Source organism: Salvelinus namaycush, chromosome 19 (genome assembly GCF_016432855.1).
Source record: "Salvelinus namaycush isolate Seneca chromosome 19, SaNama_1.0, whole genome shotgun sequence".
NCBI classification, from domain to species: Eukaryota; Metazoa; Chordata; class Actinopteri; order Salmoniformes; family Salmonidae; genus Salvelinus; species Salvelinus namaycush.
The window spans coordinates 30366957-30393530 of NC_052325.1; the positions used below are offsets into that span (position 1 = coordinate 30366957).

At 45.4% G+C, this 26574-nt stretch overlaps 1 protein-coding gene across 2 annotated transcripts; it reads right to left on the bottom strand.

The window, feature by feature from the left end:
- Positions 1-6618: 6618 nt before the first annotated feature.
- LOC120063800 (four and a half LIM domains protein 2-like) lies at positions 6619-26381 on the bottom strand. Of its 2 annotated transcripts, none has more exons than XM_039014105.1 (6): positions 26327-26381; positions 13290-13474; positions 12994-13168; positions 12022-12191; positions 11479-11665; positions 6619-7658 (listed from the first exon to the last, which is right to left on the bottom strand). In XM_039014105.1, exons 2-6 carry the CDS (start codon positions 13443-13445, stop codon positions 7507-7509), a joined length of 840 nt encoding a protein of 279 aa, XP_038870033.1. In that variant the 5' UTR covers positions 13446-13474; positions 26327-26381; the 3' UTR covers positions 6619-7506. The 2 variants fall into 2 exon arrangements, with proteins under 2 accessions (XP_038870033.1, XP_038870032.1); XM_039014104.1 differs by lacking the exon at positions 26327-26381 and adding an exon at positions 14285-14468.
- Positions 26382-26574: the final 193 nt, after the last annotated feature.

The following is a 26574-nucleotide window of genomic DNA, read 5'->3' on the forward strand; positions in this document are numbered from 1 at the left end:
TGCGCACACGGCAGTAGGCTATAAGAGCAAATTCTCCATTAGCAGGAAAACACTATTCTCAAAAGGGAACACAAATGCAATTATGCATGTAATGCTTTTATTATAAAAGTGCATTTTTATGGTGAAAATGATCTTACCCAAACTTGAAACTCACACGCTGTGTATGCCAGTTAGGCTCTACATCCATTGCAAAGCGGATTAATGTGCTTCATTTTAAGAAGCTATTTGGCCACTTTAGTTGTGATTACAAACCTTATCAAAATATATAGGCCTATGGACTAGGCTACATGAGGTGTGCAACTATGCTGGGTGTCATTCACAAGTGATAGGCTAATACTGTCACCCATCACACTATTCTTGATTTAGTCTTGTCTTTACATATACTAAATAATACTATATATGTGAAATTTGTTTTGATTTAGAATGGACCATTATCATGCACCTGTCTCGAAAAAGGGTCGGGTGGAAAAAATATGCCATCTATGCACTTAAATAGCGAATGGAGGACGCTTTTCCCGTGGTTAATTTTCATGTAGGCCAGGTAGGCTATACTCCTGTTGTAAAGAGAAGCAATGTGCTTAATATTAGAAACGTTGATTAATAAATATAAATATAGTAGGCTTAGCTTCTAAAAAGCTGATGGGATCCTCCTCTTTTTAGTAGAGGCCATCACTCTGTTATCTCATGCAATTGCATAGCCTATAGAAATGTTCCTTGCATCATGTGCTCATGGGCCCTCGTGAAGTGTTTGATTAGATTTTAGATTACATTTGCATTGACGTCAGAGTGATTAGAGGGACAATAAAGTGCTGAGTACCAGGCAGTTAGCAAGTTTGGTAGGCTACTAATGACCACCAGCAGCATCAGATCTTGGAGAAGCCTAATTACCTTGAATAAATGGTCACCTGGAATTTGATCGCCGTCATGACTCGTGACCGCCGGTGTGGCGGTAGTACAGTCACCATAACAGCCCTATTCCAGCCCAACACTAAAACAATTGATTCACACATTCAGTAGCTCTCCAGCACCAGGGTTGGTTTACTGTCCTGAAGAATTTTTGGGAATGTTGTTGTTATGTCAATCTGATCTGTGAATGTCTTCTGTAAATGTCACTGTCTCCTCCAAGGGGGAACTACAATCTCCAGAGGTGAAGAAAAATATAAAAAAGGTAAATGGCCCTGATCCTTGATCGTACAGACCCACCAGCCCACTATGGAGGGGAGCAGCCTCACACCGCGGGGGATTCTCTACCAGTCAGGACAGCCACACAACAATACCAACATTGGGATGGTGACATGTGTCTTCATCTACCTACCTGTCCCCCTGGACCCTAGAACTCTCTGACCCTTTACCTGACCCTTGTGTGTCCTTACAGTGAGTTCTCCTGTCCTCCAGCACCCTCCCATGGAGCTAGAGCGAACTGTGACTCTATTGACTCCTACTGCACACATGGCACCACAATATATGTCCAGGATTACTTTCTGGAATAAGTAGGTATTTTGCGAGGAATACGCAGTTTAACCCTCTATGCTACTCCATGCATTATACTTCTGTGATGCTGCCACCTACCTGCAATCCTCTTACAGTAGTTGTTTCAGCGTTCAGTCTCCCAGTGCTGGTTATAGAGCTAGAGTGATGGAAGCTGATGGTACTTAAAGCGTAATAGGAAAACTTAAGGTCTACAAAGCTGAATGCATATATGCCTTTTCATACATCTTCATGCCTCTGTGTGTGGCCGTAGCCGTAATATACCAAATCAAATCAAACATTATTTATCACATGCGCTGAATACAACAGGTGTATACCTTACTGTGAAATGTTTACTCACAAGCCCTTAACCAACAATGCAGTTCAAGAAATAGAGTTAAGAACATTTTTACTAAATAAACTAAAGTAAAAAAAAAAAAAAAAAGTTACACAATAAAATAACGAGGCTATATACACAGGGTACCGGTACCCAATCCACATGTATTGCGACCACAGTGGGTCATGACAGGTTAGGGATTTTGAAGGGTTTTGATACTGATTGTTAATGTATTAGTGCTGTGACTGACACTTTCATTTGTAATGAGATATTTAGCTAGTGTGAATTGTCTTGTGTGAAGCCTTGAGTGTGTCCATTTGAATAAAACAGAAGTCCACCACTAGATGGTGCATCAGTCCTGCATGATTTGCAAGAGCACAATAAAGAAATTGCGCCTAATCTAGGATCAGATTAGCCAACCTTGAATCATACTTAACTATTAGCACATTAAAGTATATCTGACAGTGGAGGCTCCTCAGAGGAGGAAGGGGAGGACCATCCTGCTCAGTGATTTTCAGAAGAAAAAAATTTGTAAATAATTTAAGTTGTCCTTTTTAGATAAAACTATTATAAATATAATCACATCCCCAAATAATTGATTAAAACAAACAATTTTGCAATGAAGGCCTACAGTAGCCTCAACAGCACTCTGTAGGGTAGCACAATGGTGTAGCCGGAGGAAAGCTAACTTCCATCCTCCTCTGGGTACATTGACTTCAATACAAAACCTTGGAGGCTCATGGTTCTCACCCCCTTCCATAGACGTATACAGTAATTATGACATGTAATTATGACAGAGCTCTTGCAGCATGAACTGACATATTGTCCACCCAATAAAAAGATCAGAGATTTAATCTAGTCCTGAAAGCATAAGCTACAGCTACCTAGCACTGCAGTGAATAAAATAAGGTGAGTAGTTGACTCAAAGAGAGAGAAAGACAATAGTTGAACAGTTTTTAACACATTAATTTTTTCCTAAATGAAGGAGAAGCAAGAGAGAGATAGAGAGAGATTTCCTCCTTTAAAAAAAGTTCAGTGTCACTTACTTAGCTAGCAAAAGCAGCTAGCTAGTTTAGCCTACTCAAACACACCCTGCTCAAACAGAGGATGTTAGCTTGCTGGCTATGACTATCCAACACAACACTGGAACTCCTCCAAGTCAAGGTAAGCTTTTGGTTTTACAAATTTATTTCCACTGGGCCCGCCGGTGTAACTGCTAAACTGATTACTGACTGTAAACTGTAATGTTACTGTCACGATCATCGTAAGGAATGGACCAAGGTGCAGCGTGGTAGGCGTACATATTCCTTTTAATAAATGAACACCGAACAAAAACCAAGAAAATTAACGACCGAAACGTGAAGCTATACAAATAGTTCTGACGGGCAACTAAACATAGACAAGATCCCACAAACACAATAGGGAAAATGGCTACCTAAATATGATCCCCAATCAGAGACAACGATAAACAGCTACCTCTGATTGGGAACCATATCAGGCCACCATAGAAATACAATATCACCTAGATGACCCACCCAAGTCACTATCACGCCCCAACCAACACAGAGAAAAAACAGCTTACTATGGTCAGGGCGTGACAGTACCCCCCCCCCCCCCAAAGGTGCGGACTCCGACCGCAAAACCTGACTCAATAGGGGAGGGTCCGGGTGGGCATCTATGATGGATGACGCAGGGCGTCGGGGGTGGCTCCGGTGCGGGACGAAGCACCCACTCCGCTCGCAGATACGTCTTCCTCCATGGGGGCGGCTCTGGTGCGGGGATCATCGCCGGAAGCTCCGGACCGTGGGTCGTCGCTGGAGGCACCGGACCGTGGATCGTCGCCGGAGACTCCGGACTGAGAACCCCTACTGAAGGCTCTGGACTGCAGCTCGTCGCTGAAGGCTCCGGACCGCAGACCGACTCAGGAGGTTCCGTACCGCAGACCGTCTCAGGAGGTTCCGGACCGTAGACCGTCTCAGTAGGTTCCGGACCGTAGACCGTCTCAGGAGGTTCCAGACTGTGGCCCGTCGTTGGAGGTTCCGGACTGTGGCCCGTCGTTGGAGGTTCCGGACTGTGAAACATCCCCGGAAGCTCCGGACTGGGAACCGTCGCCGGAAGCTCCGGACTGGGAACCGTCGCCGGAAGCTCTGGACTGGGAACTGTCGCCGGAAGCTCTGGACTGTGGAGGCGCACTGGAGGCCTGATGCGTGGGACCGGTACAGGTGGCACCGGGCTGATGACACGCACCTCAGGGCGAGTGTGGGGAAGAGGCACAGGACGTACTGGACTGTGGAGACGCACTGGAGACCTGATGCGTGAGATCGGTACAGGCGGCACCGGGCTGATGACACGCACCTCAGGGCGAGTGCGGGGAGGAGGCACAGGACGCACTGGACTGTGGAGGCGCACTGGAGGCCTGATGCGTGGGACCGGTACAGGTGGCACCGGGCTGATGACACGCACCGCAGGGCGAGTGCGGGGAGGAGGCACAGGACGCACTGGACTGTGGAGGCACACTGGCGGTCTAGAGCGCAGAGCTGGCACAACCCTTCCTGACTGGATGCTCACTCCAGCCCGGGCAAGTGTGGGAAGCTAGCACAGGACGCACTGGGCTGTGAAGGCGCACTGACGACACAGTGGGTAGAACCGGCGCAGGATATCCTGGACCGAGGAGACGTACTGGAGGCCTGGTGCGTGGAGCTGCCACAGGGCTTACCAGGCTGGGGAGACATACTGGAGGCCTGGTACGTGGAACCGGAACAGGTCTCACCGGACTGAGGTGACGTACTGGAAGCCTGGTGCATAGAGCTACCACAGGGCTTACCAGGCTGGGGAGACATACTGGAGGCCTGGTATGTGGAACCGGAACAGGTCTCACCGGACTGGGGAGATGCACTAGAAGCCTGGTGCGTTGAACAGTCACCGGATACACTGGGCCGTGGAGGCGCACTGGAGGTCTCGAGCGTAGAGCTGACACAACCCGTCCTGGCTGGATGCCCACTTCCGCCCGGGAAATGCGGGGAGCTGGCACAGAGCCCACCGGGCTGTGGATGCGCACTGAAGGCATGGTGCGCAGAACCGGATAACACGGTGCTTGACCGGTCACTCGCTCCCCACGGTAAGCACGGGGTGTTGGCTCAGGTCTGAACCCTGACTCCGCCAATCTCCCCGTGTGCCCTCCCCCCCAAAAAATTTGGGGCTGCCTCTCGTGCTTGCTTCGTTGAGCTATCTCCTCATATCGTCGCCGTTCCGCTTTCGCTGCCTCTATCTCCTCTTTTGGACGGCGATACTCCCCGGCCCTTGTCCAGAGTCCTGCTCTCTCCTGGATTTCCTCCCAGGTCCATTACTCCTGGCCACGCTGCTTGGTCCGTTTTTGGTGGGATCTTCTGTCACGATCGTCGTAAGGAATGGACCATGGTGCAGTGTGGTAGGCGTACATATTCCTTTTAATAAATGAACACCGAACAAAAAACAACAAAATTAACGACCGAAACGTGAAGCTATACAAATAGTTTTGACAGGCAACTTAACATAGACAAGATCCCACAAACACAATGGGGAAAATGGCTACCTAAATATGATCCCCAATCAGAGACAACGATAAACAGCTGCCTCTGATTGGGAACCATATCAGGCCACCATAGAAATACAATATCACCTAGATGACCCACCCAAGTCACTATCACGCCCCAACCAACACAGAGAAAAAACAGCTTACTATGGTCAGGGGGCGTGACAGTTACGGCATGATTGTAGCAGGTTTACTAACACATTAGTTCTATTAGCTATGTTGACTATGACGCTACTTCAGCTAATATGGTGACAAAAATGTAAGCTGTGTAGAGGTTATGATATGGTTTGACTTGGAAAGTTTTTTTTGCCTGGTCACATACAGCTGATGTGTTGTGTATTGACATCCACAAGCGACGAAGGGAAAAGATGCCAGGAGGAGAGCACATACATGAGAGAAGGAATGCAACACGGCTGTTATGAATGTGAACTGTGTTAACGCATGTTCAGTGGTGTATTCATTCCGATGATTCTGTTGAAAAATGTTTCTTAAACAGAACCTAACGGGGATAAACATACCTGAATTTGTCCAATAGAAACTCTCGTTTGCTACTGTTGGACTAATGATTACACCCTATATCAGCTAGATGCAGGCAAGAGTGTGTATTGAAAGTGTCGATGTGTCACTGTCTCTCACCTCAAATTGTTCTCTCGACCTGTGTGCACCTACTTTGTAAACTTTAATTCATAGGCTAGGGTATAGCAACCTCATGATGGGTATAGGGAAAATTTGAGTATCATGTGGTAGCCTCAACCTATCGCTGTTACATTGAACTGGGTGAATGGAATATGTACGGCAATCATCCAATATGCTGTAATAGAAATAAGGCCATGCTCACTCATCTTAAACATCGCTGCTCCTGAGTGGCTCAGCGGTCTAAGGCACTGCATCTCAGTGCTAGAGACGTCACTACAGACCCTGGTTTGATCCCCGGCTGTATCACAACCGGCCGTGATTGGGAGTCCCATAGGGCGGCGCACAATTGGCCCTGCGTCGTCTGGGTTAGGGGAGGGTTTGGCTGGGGTAGGCTGTCATTGTAAAATAAGAATCTGTTCTTAATTGATTTGCCTTGTTAAATAAAATAAATAAACGGCACTGACAGCCACTGATATCTGACCCTGGACCAGTAATTTGGGGCTTCTACCTTCTACCAACTCCTTTAGAAAAGGATGACATTGTTGTTAACTTCTTGTCCTTTCCTTACAGTAATACAAGGTGAACAGCAATGGGTCTTTTTGTAGTTCTTTATTTGGATTTCAAACACAGACTTTTCATCGGCGCCCTTGGAAAATGACTTATACAGACAGTGCTGTGTCGGCTCTTACGTTTATAGGCACATAGAGTTACCAGGCATTTGCACCAGCCTCAAATGTATACTTGCCATTTATTTGGGATGATAAATTGAGCTTATCAAACTGTCATTATTTACACTTCTGTTATTAACATTTAATATTTTTCTTTAGTTGTAGCTTTTATGTTTTATTCCCATCTGAATAACATTACAAACTTTGCACCAGTGTAAAAGCCCGGTAAACCTGTTCCTTTGTGTTAGTTCACATTTACTTTGGAGCTCATTTACTTAGAAACTGGTGCTCCTTCATACGCACCACAAAATAACCTTTCAAAACGTAAAGGGATAGTCCACCCAAATTACAGAATTACATATTTGTTTCCATAGACTGCAGTAATTGTGTAATTTCGGTAGACTTTCCTTTCTAAATGCATAAACTCTGAATATATGAATCTTACCAGCATATAATAGATTAGGACAGCAGACATTCTTGCGCAAAACCTCAAACTGATATTGGATATCAAGCCAGGGAATACAGAAAGCAATATTTGCTGTTGCATACCAAAAAATCTAAGACCAATGACACATAAACCTATGATTGTCAAATAGATATCTTAGAACTCAAATAGCATATTGGGTTAGTAGCCTAATAGTATATTGTGCTATTATGATATATATATATATATATATATATATATTTCAGTTGTGCTCTGACGGGTTGTTGTTGGGACTCATTGCTATGGTTCCTCGCTGATTTTGTAAATCTATTATTTTAAAACATTCTTCTTGGTTGTTTCATTGCTATCCAATCAGATTTGTCGGCCACTCGCTGCCTGCCAATCAGATGTCTTTGCCACACTCAGGGCACAGGATGTCGTCACGCTCTGTGAGGAAACCCCGGCCCACCAGGGAGACGGAGCACTTCCTACAGTTGAAGCAGTCATGGTGCCACTGACGCTCTTCAAAGGAGATGTACTTACTGCCACCCAGACCTGAGAGAGACAGGGAGAGATCAAAACATACTGTTATCCAAAGGTGAGAGAGGTCTGTACATCCTAAATACATCCTTCATTGAAGTTGTCACAGATCAGAGTGGAGGAAACAGTAGAACAGATATACCTTGCTTTCTCTTATCAAATTACATAGATCTGTGATTGAGGAGGGAGGAAAGGAGACCGTAAGGATTAAAACAGGGCACAGTGTATGGCGTGATGTGAGTGAGTGAATAAGTGACTGACTGACTCATTAGAAGTTAGAACTGATGGAAGTGAGCATCTAACTGACTGACTGACACTCTGTTAGATACACACAGGGTGCTTTCGGGTACACACAATCTCATCGCAGGACTGCACAGATGGTTGGATTGTGTTAGCATGTTAGTGTAGTTCCAGATACACTAAGCACTATTCCACATGTTGTAAACATCTCAAATAAAATAAAATAAAATAAAATGTTATTGGTCACATACACGTGTTTAGCAGATGTTATTGCGGGTGTAGTGAAATGCTTATCTTTCTAGCACCAACAGTGCAGTAATATCTAACAAGTAATATCTAAAACATTCACAACAATGCACACAATACACACAAATCTAAGTAAAGGAATAGAATTAAGAATGTATAAATTTATGGACGAGCAATGTCAGAGTGGTATAGACTAAGATACAGTAGAATACAGTATATACATACTGTATGTAATGCAAAATATGTAAACATTATTAAAGTGACTAGTGTTCCATTTATTAAAGTGCCAGTTATTTCAAGTCTATGTATATAGGCAGCAGCCTTTAATGTGCTAGTGATGGCTATTTAACAGTCTGATGGCCTTTTCAGTCTCTCGGTTCCAGCTTTGATGCACCTGTACTGACCTCGCCTTCTGGATGATAGTGGGGTGGCTCGGGTGGTTGTTGTCCTTGACAATCTTTTTGGCCTTCCTGTGACATTGGGTGCTGTAGGTGTACTGAAGGGCAGGTAGTTTGCCCCCGGTGATGCGTTGGGCAGACCGCACCACTCTCTTGAGAGCCCTGCGGTTGCGGGCGGTGCAGTTTCCGTACCAGACGGTGATACAATTGTGCATCTGCTCTCAATTGTGCATCTGTAAAAGTTTGTGATTTCTTCAGCCTCTGTTGCACCTTCCTCACCACACTGCCTGTGTGGGTGGACCATTTCAGTTTGTCAGTGATGTGTACACCAAGGAACTTGATGATTTCCACCTTCTCCACTGCAGTCCCGTCGATGTGGTGGTGCTCCCTCTGCTGTTTCCTGAAGACCACAATCATCTCCTTTGTTTTGTTGAGTGAGAGGTTATTTTCCTGGCATCACACTCCCAGAGCTCTCACCTCCTCCCTGTCAGTAATCAAGCCTACTATACCTAGTCAGTTGTTCAACTGAATGCATTCAACTGAAATGTGTCTTCTGCTTTTAACCCAACCCCTCTGAATCAGAGAGGTGCGGGGGGCTGCCTTAAATTGACATCCACGTATTCAGCGCCCAGGGAACAGTGGGTTAACTGCTTTGCTCAGGGGCAGAACGACAGGTTTTTACCTTGTCAGCTCAGGGATTCGATCCTGCAACCTTTCGGTTACCAGCCCAACAATCTAACCACTAAGCTACCTGCCGCCTGCTGTGTTATCTGCAAACTTGATGATTGAGTTGGAGGCGTGCGCAGTCACGGGTGAACAGGGAGTACGCACCCTTGTGGGGCCCCAGTGTTGAGGATCAGCGAAGTCTAGGTGTTGTTTCCTACATTCACCACCTGGGGGTGGCGGCCCGTCAGGAAGTCCAGGACCCAGTTGCACAGGGCGGGGTTCAGACCCAGAGCCTCATGCTCAATGGTGAGCTTGGATGGTACTATCGTGTTGACTGCTGAGTTATAGTCAATGAACAGAATTCTTACATAGATATTCCTCTTGTCCAGATGGGATAGGGCAGTGTGCAGTGGGATGGCGATTGCATTGTCTGTGGCTCTATTAAGGCGGTAAGCAAATTGAAGTGGGTCTAGATTAGGGCTGCCCAACCCTCTTCCTGGAGATCTACCGTCCTGTGGGTTTTCAGTCCAACCCTAATTTGCACACCTGATTCTACTAATTAGCTGCTCAACAAGACCTTAACTAACTGAATCAGATTTGCTAAATTAGGGTTGGACTGAAAACCTACAGGACAGTAGATCTCCAGGAAGAGGGTTGGGCAGCCCTGGTCTAGGGTGTCAGGTAAGGTATAGTTGATATGATCCTTGACCAGTCTCTCAAATCACTTCATGATGGCAGAACTGAGTGCTCCGGGGCGATAGTCATTTAGTTCAGTTACCTTTGCTTTCTTGGGTACAGGAACAATGGTGGCCATCTTGAAGCATGTGGGGACAGCAAATTGAAATTGAATATGTCTGTAAACACACTTTCAGTTTTGCACAAATGCTGCCATCTATTCACAGTTTCTGGTTAGGGTAGGTTTTAATAGTCACAGTGGGTACATCTCCTATACACTTCCTGATAAACTCAGTCACCGTATCAGTATATTTGTCAATGTTATTCTCTGAGGCTACCCGGAACATATCCCAGTTTGCGTGATCAAAACAATCTTGAAGTGTGGATTGCGATTGGTCAGACCAGCGTTGAATAGTCCTTAGCATGGGTACTTCCTGTTTGAGTTTCTGCCTATAGGAAGGGAGGAGCAAAGTGGAGTCGTGATCAGATTTGTCAAAGGGAGGGGGAGGGCCTTGTAGGCATCTGGAAGTTGGAGTAGCAGTGGTCGTGTTTTAGCAGTGGTCGAGTACCTCAGTCAATGTGTTGGTCGAACTTCGGTAGCGTTTTCCTCAAATTTGCTTTGTTAAAATCCCCAGCTACAATAAATGCGGCCTCAGGATATGTGGTTTCCAGTTTGCAAAAAATCCAGTGAAGTTCTTTGAGGGCTGTCGGCTTGAGGAGGAATATACACAGCTGTGACTATAACCGAAGAGAATGCTCATGGGAGGCAATACGGTCGGCATTTGATTGTGAGGTTTCTTCCTAGGTTTTGGCTTTGAGTTTTTCCTAGCCACCGTGCTTCTACACCTGCATTGCTTGCTGTTTGGCTGGGTTTCTGTACAGCACTTTGAGATATCAGCTGATGTAAGAAGGGCTATATAAATACATTTGATTTGATTTATTTCCGTTTGGGTGAACAAAAGGACTTGAGTTCACAATCACACCATGAGTAGTTAATCATGAAACATACAACCTCGCCCTTCTTCTTCCCGGAGAGATTTATTTCTGTCTGTGCGATGAACTGAGAACCCAACTTGCTGTACGGACTCAGACAGTATATCCAGAGAGAGCCATGTTTCTATGAAACAGAGTATGTTACAATCAGCTCGTCAACTTTATTATCCAGAGACTGAGCATTAGCGAGTAATATACTCGGAAGCGGTGGGTGGTGTGTGCGCCTCCTGAGTCGGACTGGAAGTCCACTCCGAGTACCTCTTCTCCGCCGGCAGTGTTTTGGGTCAGCCTCTGGAATCAGTTCAATTGCCCTGGTGGGCACGAACAAAGGATCCGACTCGGGAAAGTTGTATTCTTGATTGTAATGCTGGTAATGATGATTACAGCCGCTCTGATATCCAAAAGTTCTTCCCGGCTGTATGTAGTAACACAAAAAATGTTCTGGCCTAATAATGTAAAAAATAACACAGGAAAAAACAAAATAGTGCAAAGTTGACTAGGGGCTAGTTGCTCAGCGGCCCTCTCTATCGGAGCCATTTTCTGGCCTCTGATAGTCTGTGCATGACCTGAGCAGAAAACATGTATCTGTAACACAACCACATAGATAGATAGTTTACCGCTGATGGGGGTGGTGCAGGAGGCACACTTCTTAGCGTACAGGTTGCAGAAACAGTTGAGGCAGTACGCAAAGTCATCACGGGAGGTGAACCGCTGGCCTGACAGCTGCTGCTTGCAGCCGGTGCACAGGAAGCAGTCCTTATGCCAGGGCTGGTCGTGATAGGTCACCCCACCAGTAGTGATGGGCTATTTAATGGAGAGAGAAAGGGTTAGGCATACAGGCACACATTTGACCATGCACACACATACGTGTGCACACAAGTACTCACATACACATGCGCACACACCAAGTACTGCCATCCAGATACCAGATCTTAGCGGTTACAGCAATCCATTTAGTAAATTGCCACTTGCATAGATACTGATAGCATTTATATACATATAAAGTGCTACTCGATGTTCCTATAGTCTTGCCTGCCAGACACAGCCAGACTTTCAGCAGATATCCAAAGAGCCCTGTTTTCTATGTTGTATACATCACTTTAGAGGTCAGAAAATTTAGGGGAAAACACTACAGTACACTGTCATGACCCTTGACCTACTTTCTTGCAATGCACACACTGCATGGCAAACTGCTTCTCGTAGCAGGGCACACAGAAGTTTTGGTTCTCCTTGGGGATGAAGCTCTTGGTGCCGATGGGCTGCTGGCAACGCTGGCAGGTGAAGCAGGTCTCATGCCAGCTGTTACCCTTATGCTCCATCTTCCTGGAGCCTGCATGAGGGAGGGAGGGACCGAGGGAGGGAGGGAAGTAAGGAGGGAGGGAGCAGGGGGGAGGGTGAGTGAATAAGAGAGGGATGGAGAGACAGAGGTAGATTAATAAGGGTAAATTGGGAAAGGATAAGGGATGGAGAGTGAGAAAAAGGACACACACACTACTCAGTCCTTGGGTTCACACACATTCCCTCACTGTAAATACTGCGTGGTGGTCTTTGTGTAGAAACAGAGTGGGCACAGAGAGGAGGTCTGGAGGTCATCTCGATCTACGTTCAGTGTTCCGGCTCTGCTGCACTCCAGACCTCAGCGTATAGTTACACTGGCTGTCTGGGAGAAGCACCATTTTTTTTGTTATTTTATTTTATTTAATCTTTATTTAACTAGGCAAGGGCTTATGTGAATGAGGACATTCAAAGACATGTAGATTAGTTAGAATCATCCAAAAACGTTTGAGTTTAGTCCTGGCTATTTGTGTACTACGACAGTGATTAATGTGTGTGTGCGTGTAATAACGATAATAATGATATTACTAATATGGACGCTGGTTCAAACAAATCAACACATTTCATGGCTGCTCTGATAAAGATGATTTCATTTTGAATATTTTTATGGAGCATTATAACGTGAAATAGATTATTATGTCATAAGGGGCTGTGTGTGTTGGTATTTTGACAGATCTAAATTGTGTCTGCAACCATTGAAGGTTTGTGTCATCTGTGATAGTGCAAGAGTAATCTGTGTACACGCCTGTTTGTGTGTGTCTAGTATAGATTAGATGGATCTAGGTGTAGGTTCTCACCAGGCATGATGGTTTTCTTGCACTCGTGGCACTTGGAGGAGTACTCATTGGAGTAGCACTCAGTGCAGAGCAGCTGGTCATCCTTGGTGGAGAAGGGCTTGTCCACCAGAGACCGTTTACACTGGAAGCACTGGAAACACTCCTCATGCCAGTGGCGGTCCTTGTAGGACAGGTCCTACGGTGACAACAGAGGGACAATCCGAATCTGAACATCAGACGGCACGCTTTGACAATGTTCTTGGATAGAGGCTAAAAAATGAGACAGTGTTAGTAGGTTGTGCGTGTGTGTATTATACCCTGGTATTGCAGCCGATGGGTTTCTTGCAGTCCTCACAGGTATTGGAGTACAGGCTCTCGTAGCATTTGACACAGTATGGGTTCTCCTCTCTCAGGACGTACTTCTTACCAAACAGGGATTCCTTACAGTAGTGGCAGTCATAGCGCTCCGTCATCTTGGCACCAGGAATCCCACCCCGCTAAACTGAGGAGAGGGGAGGAGGATGGGTTTGGGAATGACAATTGTCTTACTGTATAAAAAAGGTTTCTTCAAGTTATGGTCAAGAACCCGGATGCATGAACTGCATACATACAGTACATTTGTAAGGTTTTTAAGAGTTCAGCTAGATAAACAGAATTCACATTGGAGGAACCAAGTCTGTCTGTTTGCCTTGTCTGTGTGCCAGTGTTTATACAGAGATATCCGCTCCCTGACACTGAGTAGTAGCAGAGAGCATACATCATAATCAGTCTGTTATAGGTAATGAGAACTGGATGTAAATTGACTTGCCTGTTACTGCAATGAATAGAATATCCACAAGTGCATTTCACATTTAAGCAGAGTGGAGGGGACACAAGCACAACAACAAGTACAATAGAGATCTCTGATAAGACATTCAGGACATCTCAATAGACAGCTGCCTGTCATCTTTTGAGACGGTGTTATAATGCCAACAGTTGTAGTATCAAGTTGTACTTTTGTGTACAGTATGACTCTCTCTAGGGTTTAGTCTTTGGCCTCTGTGTGTCTATCAGCATCCAGTCTTGTCTGTTGGTGTGACAACCACCTGGTTACAGATGAGAGGGATATTAATAGCTCTATCAGGCAAGCTTAGAGAGGGACAGGGGACCTTCACTCCTGCGCATACCAACACTCACTATATCACCCTGCAGTTAGCAATCCATAACCACACCTCCAGCTGTCAGTATCACGCACCAGACCTCTACACAGCTCAGCATCCCGCAGTGTGCGTGTGTGTGTGTATGACGGCACACCAGAATAATGGCTACTCACGCTCTGTAGCTGTTAGCAGTTCAGCCCTGATAAGACTTCTGGTTATGCCTCTCTGTGCCTGGCCTGTCTCGCTTTGCTGACCAGTGGTTTGTGTCCGGCTGCCTCTCGTGGAAGTCCCCAGTGTCCCAAGCACACGACACTGAACACCCCTCTCCTCTACACTTCTCACCTCTTTCCCCTCTCATTCTTTCCCTCTCTCTTACTCTCGGAGTTCCAACCCACTCCCCTCTGCCCATTGATTCCACAGTCATCATTTGACCATATAAGGAGGCAAAAGAAAAGCTGGAAAACTAGAGAATGTCCCCCCTCACTCTCTTAAATTCCTTCTCTCTTCCCATCTTATTCTCTTTAGCTTTTTCAACAACAAAACTCCTTTATCCAGCTGCCCTCATCTCTCTCTCTCGCTCTCCCCGTCGCTCCTTCCCTCTCTCCCTGCCCCCACCCCCCCACTCTCTTTCTTTCTCTCCATTTGCTTTCCCTTGCTTTTCCAACCCAATGGGTTGTTTGCATTTCCTCATTCGGCCCCCCTTTCTCTGGACTAAACCCCCTGTAATATCATGGTATGTTCCTGATGTCATTGCATTATGTATGGTCTTTGTGCATAAGCACCTCAGATATACCACCGCTTACTCAATTGTAGGGGGGACAAGAGTGCTTAGTAAAAGAGCTGGAGAAAGGTCTTGGTGTACTGGTCCAAATTAGATCGAAAAAGGAAGTCAGAGGAATTTTCTGTTCTCCGTCTTTAAGTTGAAAGAGGAATGAATATATTTACTCTCCCTCTCTAACCCCTCTTCACAAAGTCTCTCCATCACTTTAACTCACCTAGCTTAAATCAGGATTCATCTTGTTCCTAAAATAAAATGTTTTACTCTACCCTAATCAAATTTTCAGCTATTTTAAAAAGGTGGACAACTGTTGGAGACTGGGCTTCTGTGTTCTCTTTGATGGCATCCGTCCCAGCAACACTAACGGCAAGCAAATTAAAGACAGACTAATACATCTGGAGACTCAAAGGCACCAAGGGGCACCTATCAAGTCTTTTGATAACATTGTTTCCCAGCTAACAGTTCTAGGGAGAGAGAACTATTTGTAATGTTAACCATAATATTCCCCAGATGTTTGTGTCCAGTTTTGGCATTAGTTAGGAGAACATTCCCTAAATGTCAAACAGAACTTACAAACAGAACTTACAACTTACAATATTACACACTTTTACATACATGATTACACTGTGCATGTTCATTTATACAGTAATTATGATTCAGCATGTCCTCACCTGCACTATAAACGCCAAGGCATTTGAACTCAGAGTAAATTAAAAGTCATTATTACTTAATTGTATGTGGTACTGACTCAAAACTAAATGAGAAGTCACATCAACTCACTTTTTTTAAGTTATGATAAATTATATTTTTACCCAGCATGCTCTACTGCAGGTTGAGATCTTTGGAATTGTTTTTAATATCTGTTTTTGCATGTACATTAAGTGATAGATTTATTAAACTTATGCTACACAAAGATAAATAACATTTTTCTAAACAAATCCAATCATTTAGTTGGATTTTTTGCACCCATTACTGAAATGGTTGTTCCAGTTTAGATGGCTTACGTAGTCAACTCACACTTCCTAACCCTGGCAGTCATTATGAATGCAGGTTGCTGTCACGTCCTGTCACGTCCTGAGTCCTTATTTTCTATGGTGGAGTAGGTCAGGGCGTGACTGGGGGGTTAGTCTAGTTTATATTTTCTATGTGGGGTTCTAGTTTTGTTTTTCTATGTTGGTGATTTTGTATATGATTCCCAATTAGAGGCAGCTGGTAATCGTTGTCTCTAATTGGGGATCATATTTAGGTAGCTTTTTTCCACCTGTGTTTTGTGGGATATTGTTTATGTGTAGTTGCATGTTAGCACGACATTGTCATCACGGTTCGTTTAGTCTTTATTGTTATATGCTTCCAACGATCGTGACAGAATATCCCACCACAACAGGACCAAGCAGTGTGCCTAGGAGGAGAGGGTAACATGGACTTGGGGGGAGATTCTGGATGGGAAGGGATCCTGGACTTGGGAATAAATCCTGGCAGGACAGGATCGCCTTCCTTGGCGGGAGACGCAAGGAGAGAAGGGAGGACAGCGACGACGCCGGGGTTCGCGGCCACAGAGAAAGCCCAAAAGACAGCCCTAATGTTTTGGGGGGGGGCACATGGGGTGGTCGGTGGAACCGGGGAGTGAGCCAGAGCCAGTGTGGGAGTCGATAGAAGAAGGTAATGAGAGATACCGGAGAGAGGTTGTGGAAAGGAGTATGCTGCAGCGCAGGCTCGTTGAAAAGCGCCTTCTCAGCCCGGCACCATCTGTGCCAGCTCTATGTACCAAGTCTCCAGTATGCCTTCACAGCCCAGTACGTCCTGTACCAACTCCTCGTACTCACAGTGCGAAGTGTGTTAAAGTTCCGGTACAATTGATCCCGGCTATACGCACCAGGTCTCCAGTGTGCCTTCACAGCCCAGTACGTCCTGTGCCTGCTCCCCGCACTCGCCCTGAAGTGCGTGTCACCAGTCTGGCGCCACCTGTGCCGGCTCCACGAACTAGGCCTCCAGTGCATCTTCCCAGTCAGGTGCGTCCTGTGCCTGCTCCCCGCACTCGCCCTGAGGTGTGTGTCACCAGTCCGGTGCCACCTGTGCCGGACCCACGCATCAGGCCTCCAGTGCGTCTCCCCAGTCCAGAGCTTCCGGCGACGGTTCCCAGTCCAGAGCTTCCGGCGACGGTTCCCAGTCCAGAGCTTCCGGCGACGGTTCCCAGTCCAGAGCTTCCGGCGACGGTTCCCAGTCCAGAGCTTCCGGCGACGGTTTCCAGTCCAGAGCTTCCGGCGACGGTTCCCAGTCCAGAGCTTCCGGTGACGGTTCCCAGTCCAGAGCTTCCGGCGACGGTTCCCAGTCCAGAGCTTCCGGCGACGGTCCACAGTCCGGAACCTCCAACGACGGTCCAGAGTCCGGAACCTCCAACGACGGTCCAGAGTCCAGAATCTCCTGCGACGGTCCACTGTCCGGAACCTCCTGCGATGGTCCACTGTCCGGAACCTCCAGCTCCAGGGCCGGAGCCTTCCTCTGCGCCGATGCCCAGTCCGAGCACGGCGTCCAGTTCAAACACGGCGTCCAGTCCAGCTCCATGGCAGGAGCCCTCCTCTGCGCCGATGCCCAGTCCAGACACGGCGTCCAGTCCCGCTCCATGGCAGGAGCCTTCCTCGGCATCTAGGTCCAGTCCAGGCACAGTGTTCAGCCTGGGTCCATGGCTGGATCCGCAGGATGAGCGGGTTCTTCGGCCCGTACCAGAGCCGCCACCAAAGATGGTGGATCCGCGAGCTGAGCGGGTTCTTCGTCCCGCACCAGAGCCGCCTCCGATGCTGGCAAATCCGCGGGATGAGCGGGTTCTTCGTCCCGCACCAGAGCTGCCTCCGATGCTGGCAAATCCGCGGGATGAGCGGGTTCTTCGTCCTGCACCAGAGCCGCCTCCGATGCTGGCAAATCCGCGGGATGAGCGGGTTCTTCGTCCCGCACCAGAGCCGCCTCCGATGCTGGCAAATCCGCGGGATGAGCGGGTTCTTCGTCCCGCACCAGAGCTGCCTCCGATGCTGGCAAATCCGCGGGATGAGTGGGTTCTTCGTCCTGCACCAGAGCCACCACCGACACTAGACACCCCCCTAATCCTCCCTTTTAGTTTCAGGTTTTGTGGCCGTAGTCCGCACCTTTGGGGGGGGTAGTGTCACGTCCTGACCATAGAGAGTCCTTATTTTCTATGGTGGAGTAGGTCAGGGCGTGACTGAGGGGTTACTCTAATTTATATTTTCTATGTGGGTTGTAGTTTTGTTTTGCTATGTTGGTGATTTTGTATGATTCCCAATTAGAGGCAGCTGGTAATCGTTTCTCTAATTGGGGATCATACGTATTTAGGTAGCTTTTTTCCACCTGTGTTTTGTGGGATATTGTTTATGTGTAGTTGCATGTTAGCACTCCATTGTCGTCACGTTTCGTTTAGTCTTTATTGTTTTGTTGTGTGGTTCACTTATTTCTAATAAAAGATGTGGAACCCAGATCACGCTGCACGTTGGTCCGAGTATGCTTCCAATGATCGTGACAGTTGCGGGATAATAAAAATTGCAACTGTTGGATATCCTAACTCTGGCTAGATTCTATTAGGAATTACACATCAGTTTGCAAGCCAGCATAATGGGACCTGCAGGTAGGATTGTTAAAATGTTGGTACGTTTTCCAGAAACCCCAGTTGGATTTGATTTGACTGAAGTTAGTGGAATTTTGTAACCCTACTTGCGGGCCTGATGTGGCCTGTGAACCAAGTCCTTATGAGATATGTAATGTTTTGTCATAGAGTAATTAAAATGATAATATTCCCCTAGGAACTCACTTGGTGAAAATGAATTAATTCAAACAACCATGTCTCTGTCACTAACAAATAGTCATGGGTGGTAACTCTACAATTCACTCGAAGGCAAGGCACACTGGGAAATTATATTGGAGGCATAGCTTAGTGGGGGCATTACTTTTTTTCCCCAAGCTGATATAATTCAAACCTGGACCCTCTACAGGGTCACAGTGACTCTCAGTTTGAGGAATGACTACAAAAATCACAAAGTAACTGTACTCCGATATTAAGTGCAATGGATTTCCTCAAGTTGAGTAATGAGAGCACATTGGGGTTTACAGTGTAGGATTTGAACTTAACCTCTTGGTTAAAGGCATTCTGATCTTCCTACTACTCCACCATGTCATTTATCCGTTAATCAGACCATGGTCTCAATTAGTCTCCTCGGACTGTGCATTTTCGACAGTTGGACGATTTCTCTTGGGCTGTACTACCTTGTCTTAACCCTCAGAAAACTGGACACAGGAATGTTCTTACAATGTTCCCATGAAACGTGTCTAGAACATTAATAGTGAATATTCTGGGAACTTGGTAACCACGTTCTGGGTAAGTTCTGTTCGACGTTAAGGGAATGGTCTCTTGGATCATCCTTGTACGTCACTGTAACATTCCTATTAAAACATTAGGTAATGCCCTAATCAGGCTCTTAAGGGAACGTTCTCTAAAGTTGTGGGAACGTTTGTTGTTAGCTGGGTTCCCACCATAGCAAACAACAAAGATTGAGTACCTCAATATGGAGGAAAGACTTGTACTTATAATACAAATGCGCTCTGAACTCCTGAAAATGATCTGCAGTCTCATGGTTTGGTCCCTGGCTTTGACACATAATAAAGTGCTGGTTTTATCTAGTTGTTTTTTAATTGGATGATTGAATCAATTGAATTGCAGGAAGCTGAGGAGACTCCTAGTATCTTATACGAATAAAATGTTCAATAAATAACATTATACTTCCATTTTTTTAAATAAACAATTGAATGTTATTTAAGCAATAAGGCACAAAGAGGTGTGGTACATGACCAATATACCATGGCTAAGGGCTGTTCTTTAATAAGCAACGTGGAGTGCCTGAATACAGCCCGTAGCCGTGGTATATGCCATATACCAAAAAAACGCTTAGGTACCTAATTGCTATTATAAACTGGTTACCAACGTAATTAGAGCAGTAGAAATACATGTTTTGCCATACCCGTGGTATAAGGTCTGATATTAGGGGCTCGAACCACCCAGTTTATAATATAAAACAATTACAGTTACTATGCCATTCACACTGTCACTTAGCATTAGTTAGACCAGTGATTTACATACATGTTTCTGGAGAGCAAACATCTTGTAGGTTTTCAGTCCATCTGTTGAGCTTTATTTAGGGTTGGGTTGGTTTGAAACATATAGGATGGTAGCTCACTAGGTACAAGGTTTGAGAACCGTGGGGTTATGTAAAACAAAGGGAAGATCCCAAATGCATACTCTTTGCGTCCTCTCTCCTTCTCAAAACATATTTGATGAGAAAGCCAGAGGCCCTGCATTTCTCAACCTGGCTTTCTCATCCAATGTGTTTTGAGAAGGAGACGAGGAGAAAGGACGCAAGGAATGTGCAATTGCGATCTTCCCACAGAAATCTACTCATTACTTCATGTGCTGGCTCACTCCTGGGAGGCTGCCCGGTACCAAAACTTCACCCGGTGCAAAACATACCTACCCGGGCCAGATTAATTCAATAGAACGGGTGTTCCCATTCAAGACAATGATGGCATAATGGGTGGACTGCAGGCCATTGTGAGTGTACCCATAGGAGCAAAGCAGGAAGTAAAAGCATAAAGTAAAAGCAGGAAATTTACCCATTAATCTGTGCTGTGATTTGTTAAATCAACTCAACTGACATTACAAAACATATATTCCATTGCATGAGCCACATCATTTAGCATCATTTGAATGAACATTATACACTACCATGGAAATGATTGCATCACGCACGGCAAGCGGTACCGATGCTATGAAAACCAAAAGGACCCTGAACAGCTTCTACCACCAAGCCATAAGACTGCTAAATAGCTAACAAAATAGCTTCCTGGACTATCTGCATTGACCCTTTTGTGTCTCATCACATACGCTGCTGCTACTGTTTACTATTTGTCACTTTATTCCTAGTTACAAACTCAGAAAAAAAAGAAACGTCCTCTCACTGTCAACTGCATTTATTTTCAGCAAATTTAACATGTGTAAATATTTGTATGAACATAACAAGATTCAACAACTGAGACGTAAACTGAACAAGTTCCACAGACATGTGACTAACAGAAATTGAATAATGTGTCCCTGAACAAAGGGGGGGTCAAAATCAAAAGTAACAGTCAGTATCTGGTGTGGTCACCAGCTGCATTAAGTACTGCAGTGCATCTCCTCCTCATGAAGTGCGCCAGATTTGCCAGTTCTTGCTGTGAGATGTTACCCCACTCTTCTAGCAAGGCATCTGCAAGTTCCCAGACATTTCTGGGGGGAATGGCTCTAGCCCTCTCCCTCCGATCCAACAGATCCCAGACGTGCTCAATGGGATTGAGATCCAGGCTCTTTGCTGGCCATGGCAGAACACTGATATTCCTGTCTTGCAGGAAATCACGCACAGAACGGGCAGTATGGCTGGTGGCATTGTCATGCTGGAGGGTCATGTCAGGATGAGCCAGCAGGAAGGCTACCACATGAGGGAGGAGGATGTCTTCCCTGTAACAAACAGCGTTGAGATTGCCTGCAATGACAACAAGCTCAGTCCGATGATGCTGTGACACACCGCCCCAGAGCATGACGGACCCTCCACCTTCAAATCGATCCCACTCCAGAGTACAGGCCTCAGTGTACTCATTCCTTTGACGATAAACGCAAATCCGACCATCATCCCTGGTGAGACAAAACCGCGACTCGTCAGTGAAGAGCACTTTTTGGCAGTCCTGTCTGGTCCAGCAATGGTGGGTTTGTACCCATAGGCGACGTTGTTGCCAGTGATGTCTGGTGAGGACCTGCCTTACAACAGTCCTACAAGCCCTCAGTCCAGCCTCTCTCAGCCTATTGCGGACAGTCTGAGCACTGATGTGGGGATTGTGCGTTCCTGGTGTAACTCGGGCAGTTGTTGTTGCCATCCTGTACCTGTCCCGCAGGTGTGATGTTCAGATGTATCGATCCTGTGCAGGTGTTGTTACACGTGGTCTGCCACTGCGAGGATGATCAGCTGTCCGTCCTGTCTCTCTGTAGCGCAGTCTTAGGCGTCTCACAGTACGGACATTGCAATTTATTGTCCTGGCCACATCTGCAGTCCTCATGCCTCCTTGCAGCATGCCTAAGGCACATTCATGTAGATGAGCAGGGACCCTGGGTATATTTATTTTGGTGTTTTTCAGAGTCAGTAGAAAGGTCTCTTTAGTGTCCTATGTTTTCATAACTGTGACCTTAATTGCCTACCGTCTGTAAGCTGTTTGTGTCGTAACGACCGTTCCACAGGTGTATGTTCATTAATTGTTTATGGTTCATTGAACAAGCATGGGAAACAGTGTTTAACCCTATACAATGAAGATCTGTGAAGTTATTTGGATTTTTACGAATTATCTTTGAGAGACAGGGTCCTGAAAAGGAGAGTTTATGTACATATCACCTCGTACCCATGCACATGGACTCAGTACTTGTACCCCTTGTATATAGCCATGTTATTGTTACTCATTGTGTATTGATTTTTACATGTTATTACTTTTCTATCATTTCTCTATTTTCTCTCTCTCTGCATTGTTGGGAAGGGCCCGTAAGAAAGCATTTCACTCTTAGTCTACACCGGTTGTTTACAAAGCATGTGACAAATAATAGTTGATTTGATGGCAACACCAGTCAGCCATTGCAAGTGTACCCATGAGTTGACAAGTCAACTTAGAGGTTCCAAGTCTATCCTATTCATTTTGATTTTTATGCCCATGAGTTTACAACCCTGAAGGAGAAAATGGTGCCTTTCCAGGTGGTCTACATAGCAGTCATACTGCACACAGCCACCAATGATTGCATGACATGTTATTGATGGCGTTCCACAACATCACACTGCCCTTATTAATATTTCCTTGCATCCTCCTTAAAAATTATTGGAGGAGGCATGAGTGGAGGAACAGGGGGGAAGGGCCTTGGTCAGGGTGGTGACCAAGAACCAAATGGTCACTCTGACAGAGCTCCAGAGTTCCTATGTGGAGATGGGTGAACCTTCAAAGAGAACAATCATCTCTGCAACACTCCACCAATCAGGCCTTTATGGTAGAGTGGCCAGACGGAAGCCACTCCTCAGTAAAAGGCACTTGACAGCCCGCTTGGAGTTTGCCAATAGGCACCTAAAGGACTCTCAGACCATGAGAAACAAGATTCTCTGGCCTGATGAAACCAAGATTGATCTCTTTGTCTTGAATGCCAAGCGTCACGTCTGGGTTGAACCTGGCACCATCCCTACGGTAAAGCTTGGTGGTGGCAGCATCATGCTGTGGGGATGTTTTTCAGTGGCAGGGACTGGGACACTAGTCAGGATCGAGGGAAAGATGAACGGAGCAAAGTACAGAGAGATCCTTGATGAAAACCTGCTCCAGAGATCTCAGGACCTCAGACTGGAGTGAAGGTTCACCTTCCAACAGGACAACAACCCTAAGCACACAGCCAAGACAATGCAGGAGTGACTTTGGGAAAAGTCTCTGAATGTCCTTGAGTGGCCCAGCCTGAGCCTGGACATGAACCCGATCTAACATCTCTAGACCTGAAAATAGCCGTGCAGCGACGCCCACCATCCAACCTGCCAGAACTTGGACCTAAAAACTGTATGGGGTACTGACAAACAGCCAGGCAAGTGTTATAAATGGTCCAGAATGCATCCCCTTACAAGATTAAGTCTTATTTTGTTTTTCATCTATATACTTTAAAGGCCCAGTGCAGTCCAGAACTGGTTGTCCTTGTTTTTTTAAATTTATATTTCCACACCAATAGGTTGGAATAATACTGTGAAATGGTGATAATTATGATGATGCCCTTTTTGTGTAAGAGCTGTTTGAAAAGACTGCCTGAACTTTTCAGCCTGTTTTGTTCAGATGGAGTTTTGGCCTGCCTGGTGACATCACACAAAAATGTGTTAATAGGTTGGACATTTGTCTTTTTTGTCTGTCTACCAATAACAGCTAGTTTTCCCCTCTTTGCTAAGAAGTTATTTTTTTGGACCATTTTAATTCAAAACAATCACATTAAGGTACTTCAATGTTACCCAGAAATGACTTGATATTGCAATAAAAAGTGGCTACATTGGATCTTTAACCTGTTGTTAGATTGACTTGAGATAAATTATATTTCTTTACTTAGCAAGAAAAAGACCCTACACCCCTCCCCTCTTCCCCAATTTGGCAGGAACCACTGGAGTACCCACATCTGACCCCGGGGGCACTTCCAAAGGAAAAGAGACATTTCAAATGTGATATTATGTCTATATACAGTGTTGTAACGATGTGCAAATAGTTAAAGTACAATCAAATAAAAGAAATAAACATAAATATGGGTTGTATTGACAATGGTGTTTGTTCTTCACTGGTTGCCCTTTTCTTGTGACAACAGGTCACAAATCTTCCTGCTGTGATGGCACACTGTGGTATTTCACCCAATAGACATGAGAGTTTATCAAAATTTGATTTGTTTTCAAATTCTTTGTGGGTCTGTGTGATCTGAGGGAAATATGTGTCTCTAATATGGTCATACATTTGGCAGGAGATTAGGAAGTGCAGCTCAGTTTCCACCTCATTTTGTGGGCAGTGTGCACATACTGTAGCCTGTCTTTTTTTGAGAGCCAAATCTACCTACAGCGAGTCTATGCTCACTGAGTCTGTACGTAGTCAAATATTTCCTTAATTTTGAGTCAGTCACAGTGGTCAGGTATTCTCTCTCTGTCAGTGCTGACAGGGGATCTATCGCACTAGGCTTGAGCCACAATGACAGAAGTGGCCCACAGTGACATGCATCTCTAATGATAGCTAGTGCCCTCCCAGAAAACTGGAATGCTTTCAAGAGCCACGACAGAGGGGTTTAGACAGGTTCAAAATAGCTCAATGTCAAACTACTACAGACATGCACAGTCCATCACACATACACATATAGTCTTCCAGATAAGCCGGGTGGCAGGGTTTGCACTTTTGGGACTATTTCATTGGCTCCATCACGCCATGACTGCACTTAATGCTACCTCCTAGCCTAAAGGGGTGGAACTTTGTTCCCCTAAATGTACCCCCCATTTCCCACACCACTCCCCACTTCTTCCCTAACAATAGAGTGTAGATACTTGGAAACAAAGGCACAGAGAATATAACCTATCTGCCCTGTCCATCAGCACTTTATCCAGACACACTGAAAACACCTCCACTTGTCCTCCAGCATTAGATACAATGATGTATATAAAACCTGGTTTGATATGTATTTGCCAATGAGAGGCTTTGAAGCCACCGGTCGGTCATATTTAAGGAGCAGTCCTCCATAGGAATGAATGGAATTCTACAGTAAGGATAAAATTAAATGTCTTAAGTATTTTTCTGTTGTAGTGGAGATAGTAACATTAGTACTTATACTTTAAGGAAAAAAATATATATATATTTGTATGTTTAGATCACATAATGTAATTTAAAAGTATGCATTAAGGTGTCTGAAATAGAATAAATGAATACATTTTTACAACGGTGAGGGAGTACCAAGATGGAGGCACGATGGCTTCAACACAGGGCCCCTGTCAGTCATCTAGTGTATATATAAATCATCGATTAGATATCACAACATAGCATAGACAGCCTTCCCCCAGCATACACACTGTCTATGTTTAAAGTTCAACACACACACACACATCCACGCACACTATGACGGATGGATCTTGGATCTGCACTGTGACAATGTTAACCTGCTGAAAGGATCCCCTTGAGCATTTAAAATAAAGTCCACTAAAACCCTAATCATTTTCTCTCAGAGGCACGGTGAATGTAGGCCAATAGAGTCAGGCTTTCTGAGGGCACAAGAACAATTGTTATATCTCCTTTGATCATGTAATCTGTATCATGGGAAAATAAATGTTCCCTACCAAAGCTCAACTGATTACCTTTGATTCAAAGTGACAATTTGGTTTTAAAAATAGTAAATAAAGACAGCTAAGTCAACTCTGGATGACATACAATTGATTTACCTTTATCAATCAAGCCACAGTTGAGTTAGTCAGTGGAGAAATTAGGTCACATGTCACGCTTAAATGCCAAAATTCTGTCATCGTGTGCAAGGTGATAAAAGTCTGAAGAACCATAAACAGAGAGAGAGATGTGGAGTTTTAGGAGGAGGGTGAGTGATATTGTTTGGGCTGAGGTGAGGGGGATAGTTTCCAGTGGTAGAGAAGAAGAGGTAATGGAATGGACGGAGACGGGCTGAGTTGAACAGTGGAAAGAAAGAAAGAACATTATTAAGTAGAGGTAAGAGCGAAGGTGCAGAGAGAGAAGGGACATGGAAGAGGATGCCAGAGAGGGAGTGCTGGAGAAGTGGAAGAGGAGTGAAGAAGGGATGGATGGATGAGTGGACAGTGCTGAGTCTTACCTTTCAGTCTGTGGAGGGTGTGTGTCTTTGAGGAGTCTGCTCAGACTGAGACGGGCGACGGAGGGCGAGCTGTAGTCACTCCTGATTGGATTACCCCACCAATAGACGACTAATTGGGGAGTGGGTGAGGAGGGGGGTAGGAGGGGACAGGGGTCTCTTTTCTTTTTCAATGGGCTATAAATACACTGGCCCTACAGAGATAAAACCCTCTCACTCACACACACACACACACACACACACACACACAC

Coding starts and splice junctions, on each gene's coding strand:
- LOC120063800 (XM_039014105.1), bottom strand. CDS start 13,445: ATGACGGAGCGCTATGACTGCCACTACTGTAAGGAATCCCTGTTTGGT. Junction 12,192..12,993: donor CAAGAAAACCATCATGCCTG/GTGAGAACCTAC, acceptor TCCCTCATGCAG/GCTCCAGGAAGATGGAGCAT. Junction 11,666..12,021: donor AGTGTGTGCATTGCAAGAAA/GTAGGTCAAGGG, acceptor TCCATTAAATAG/CCCATCACTACTGGTGGGGT.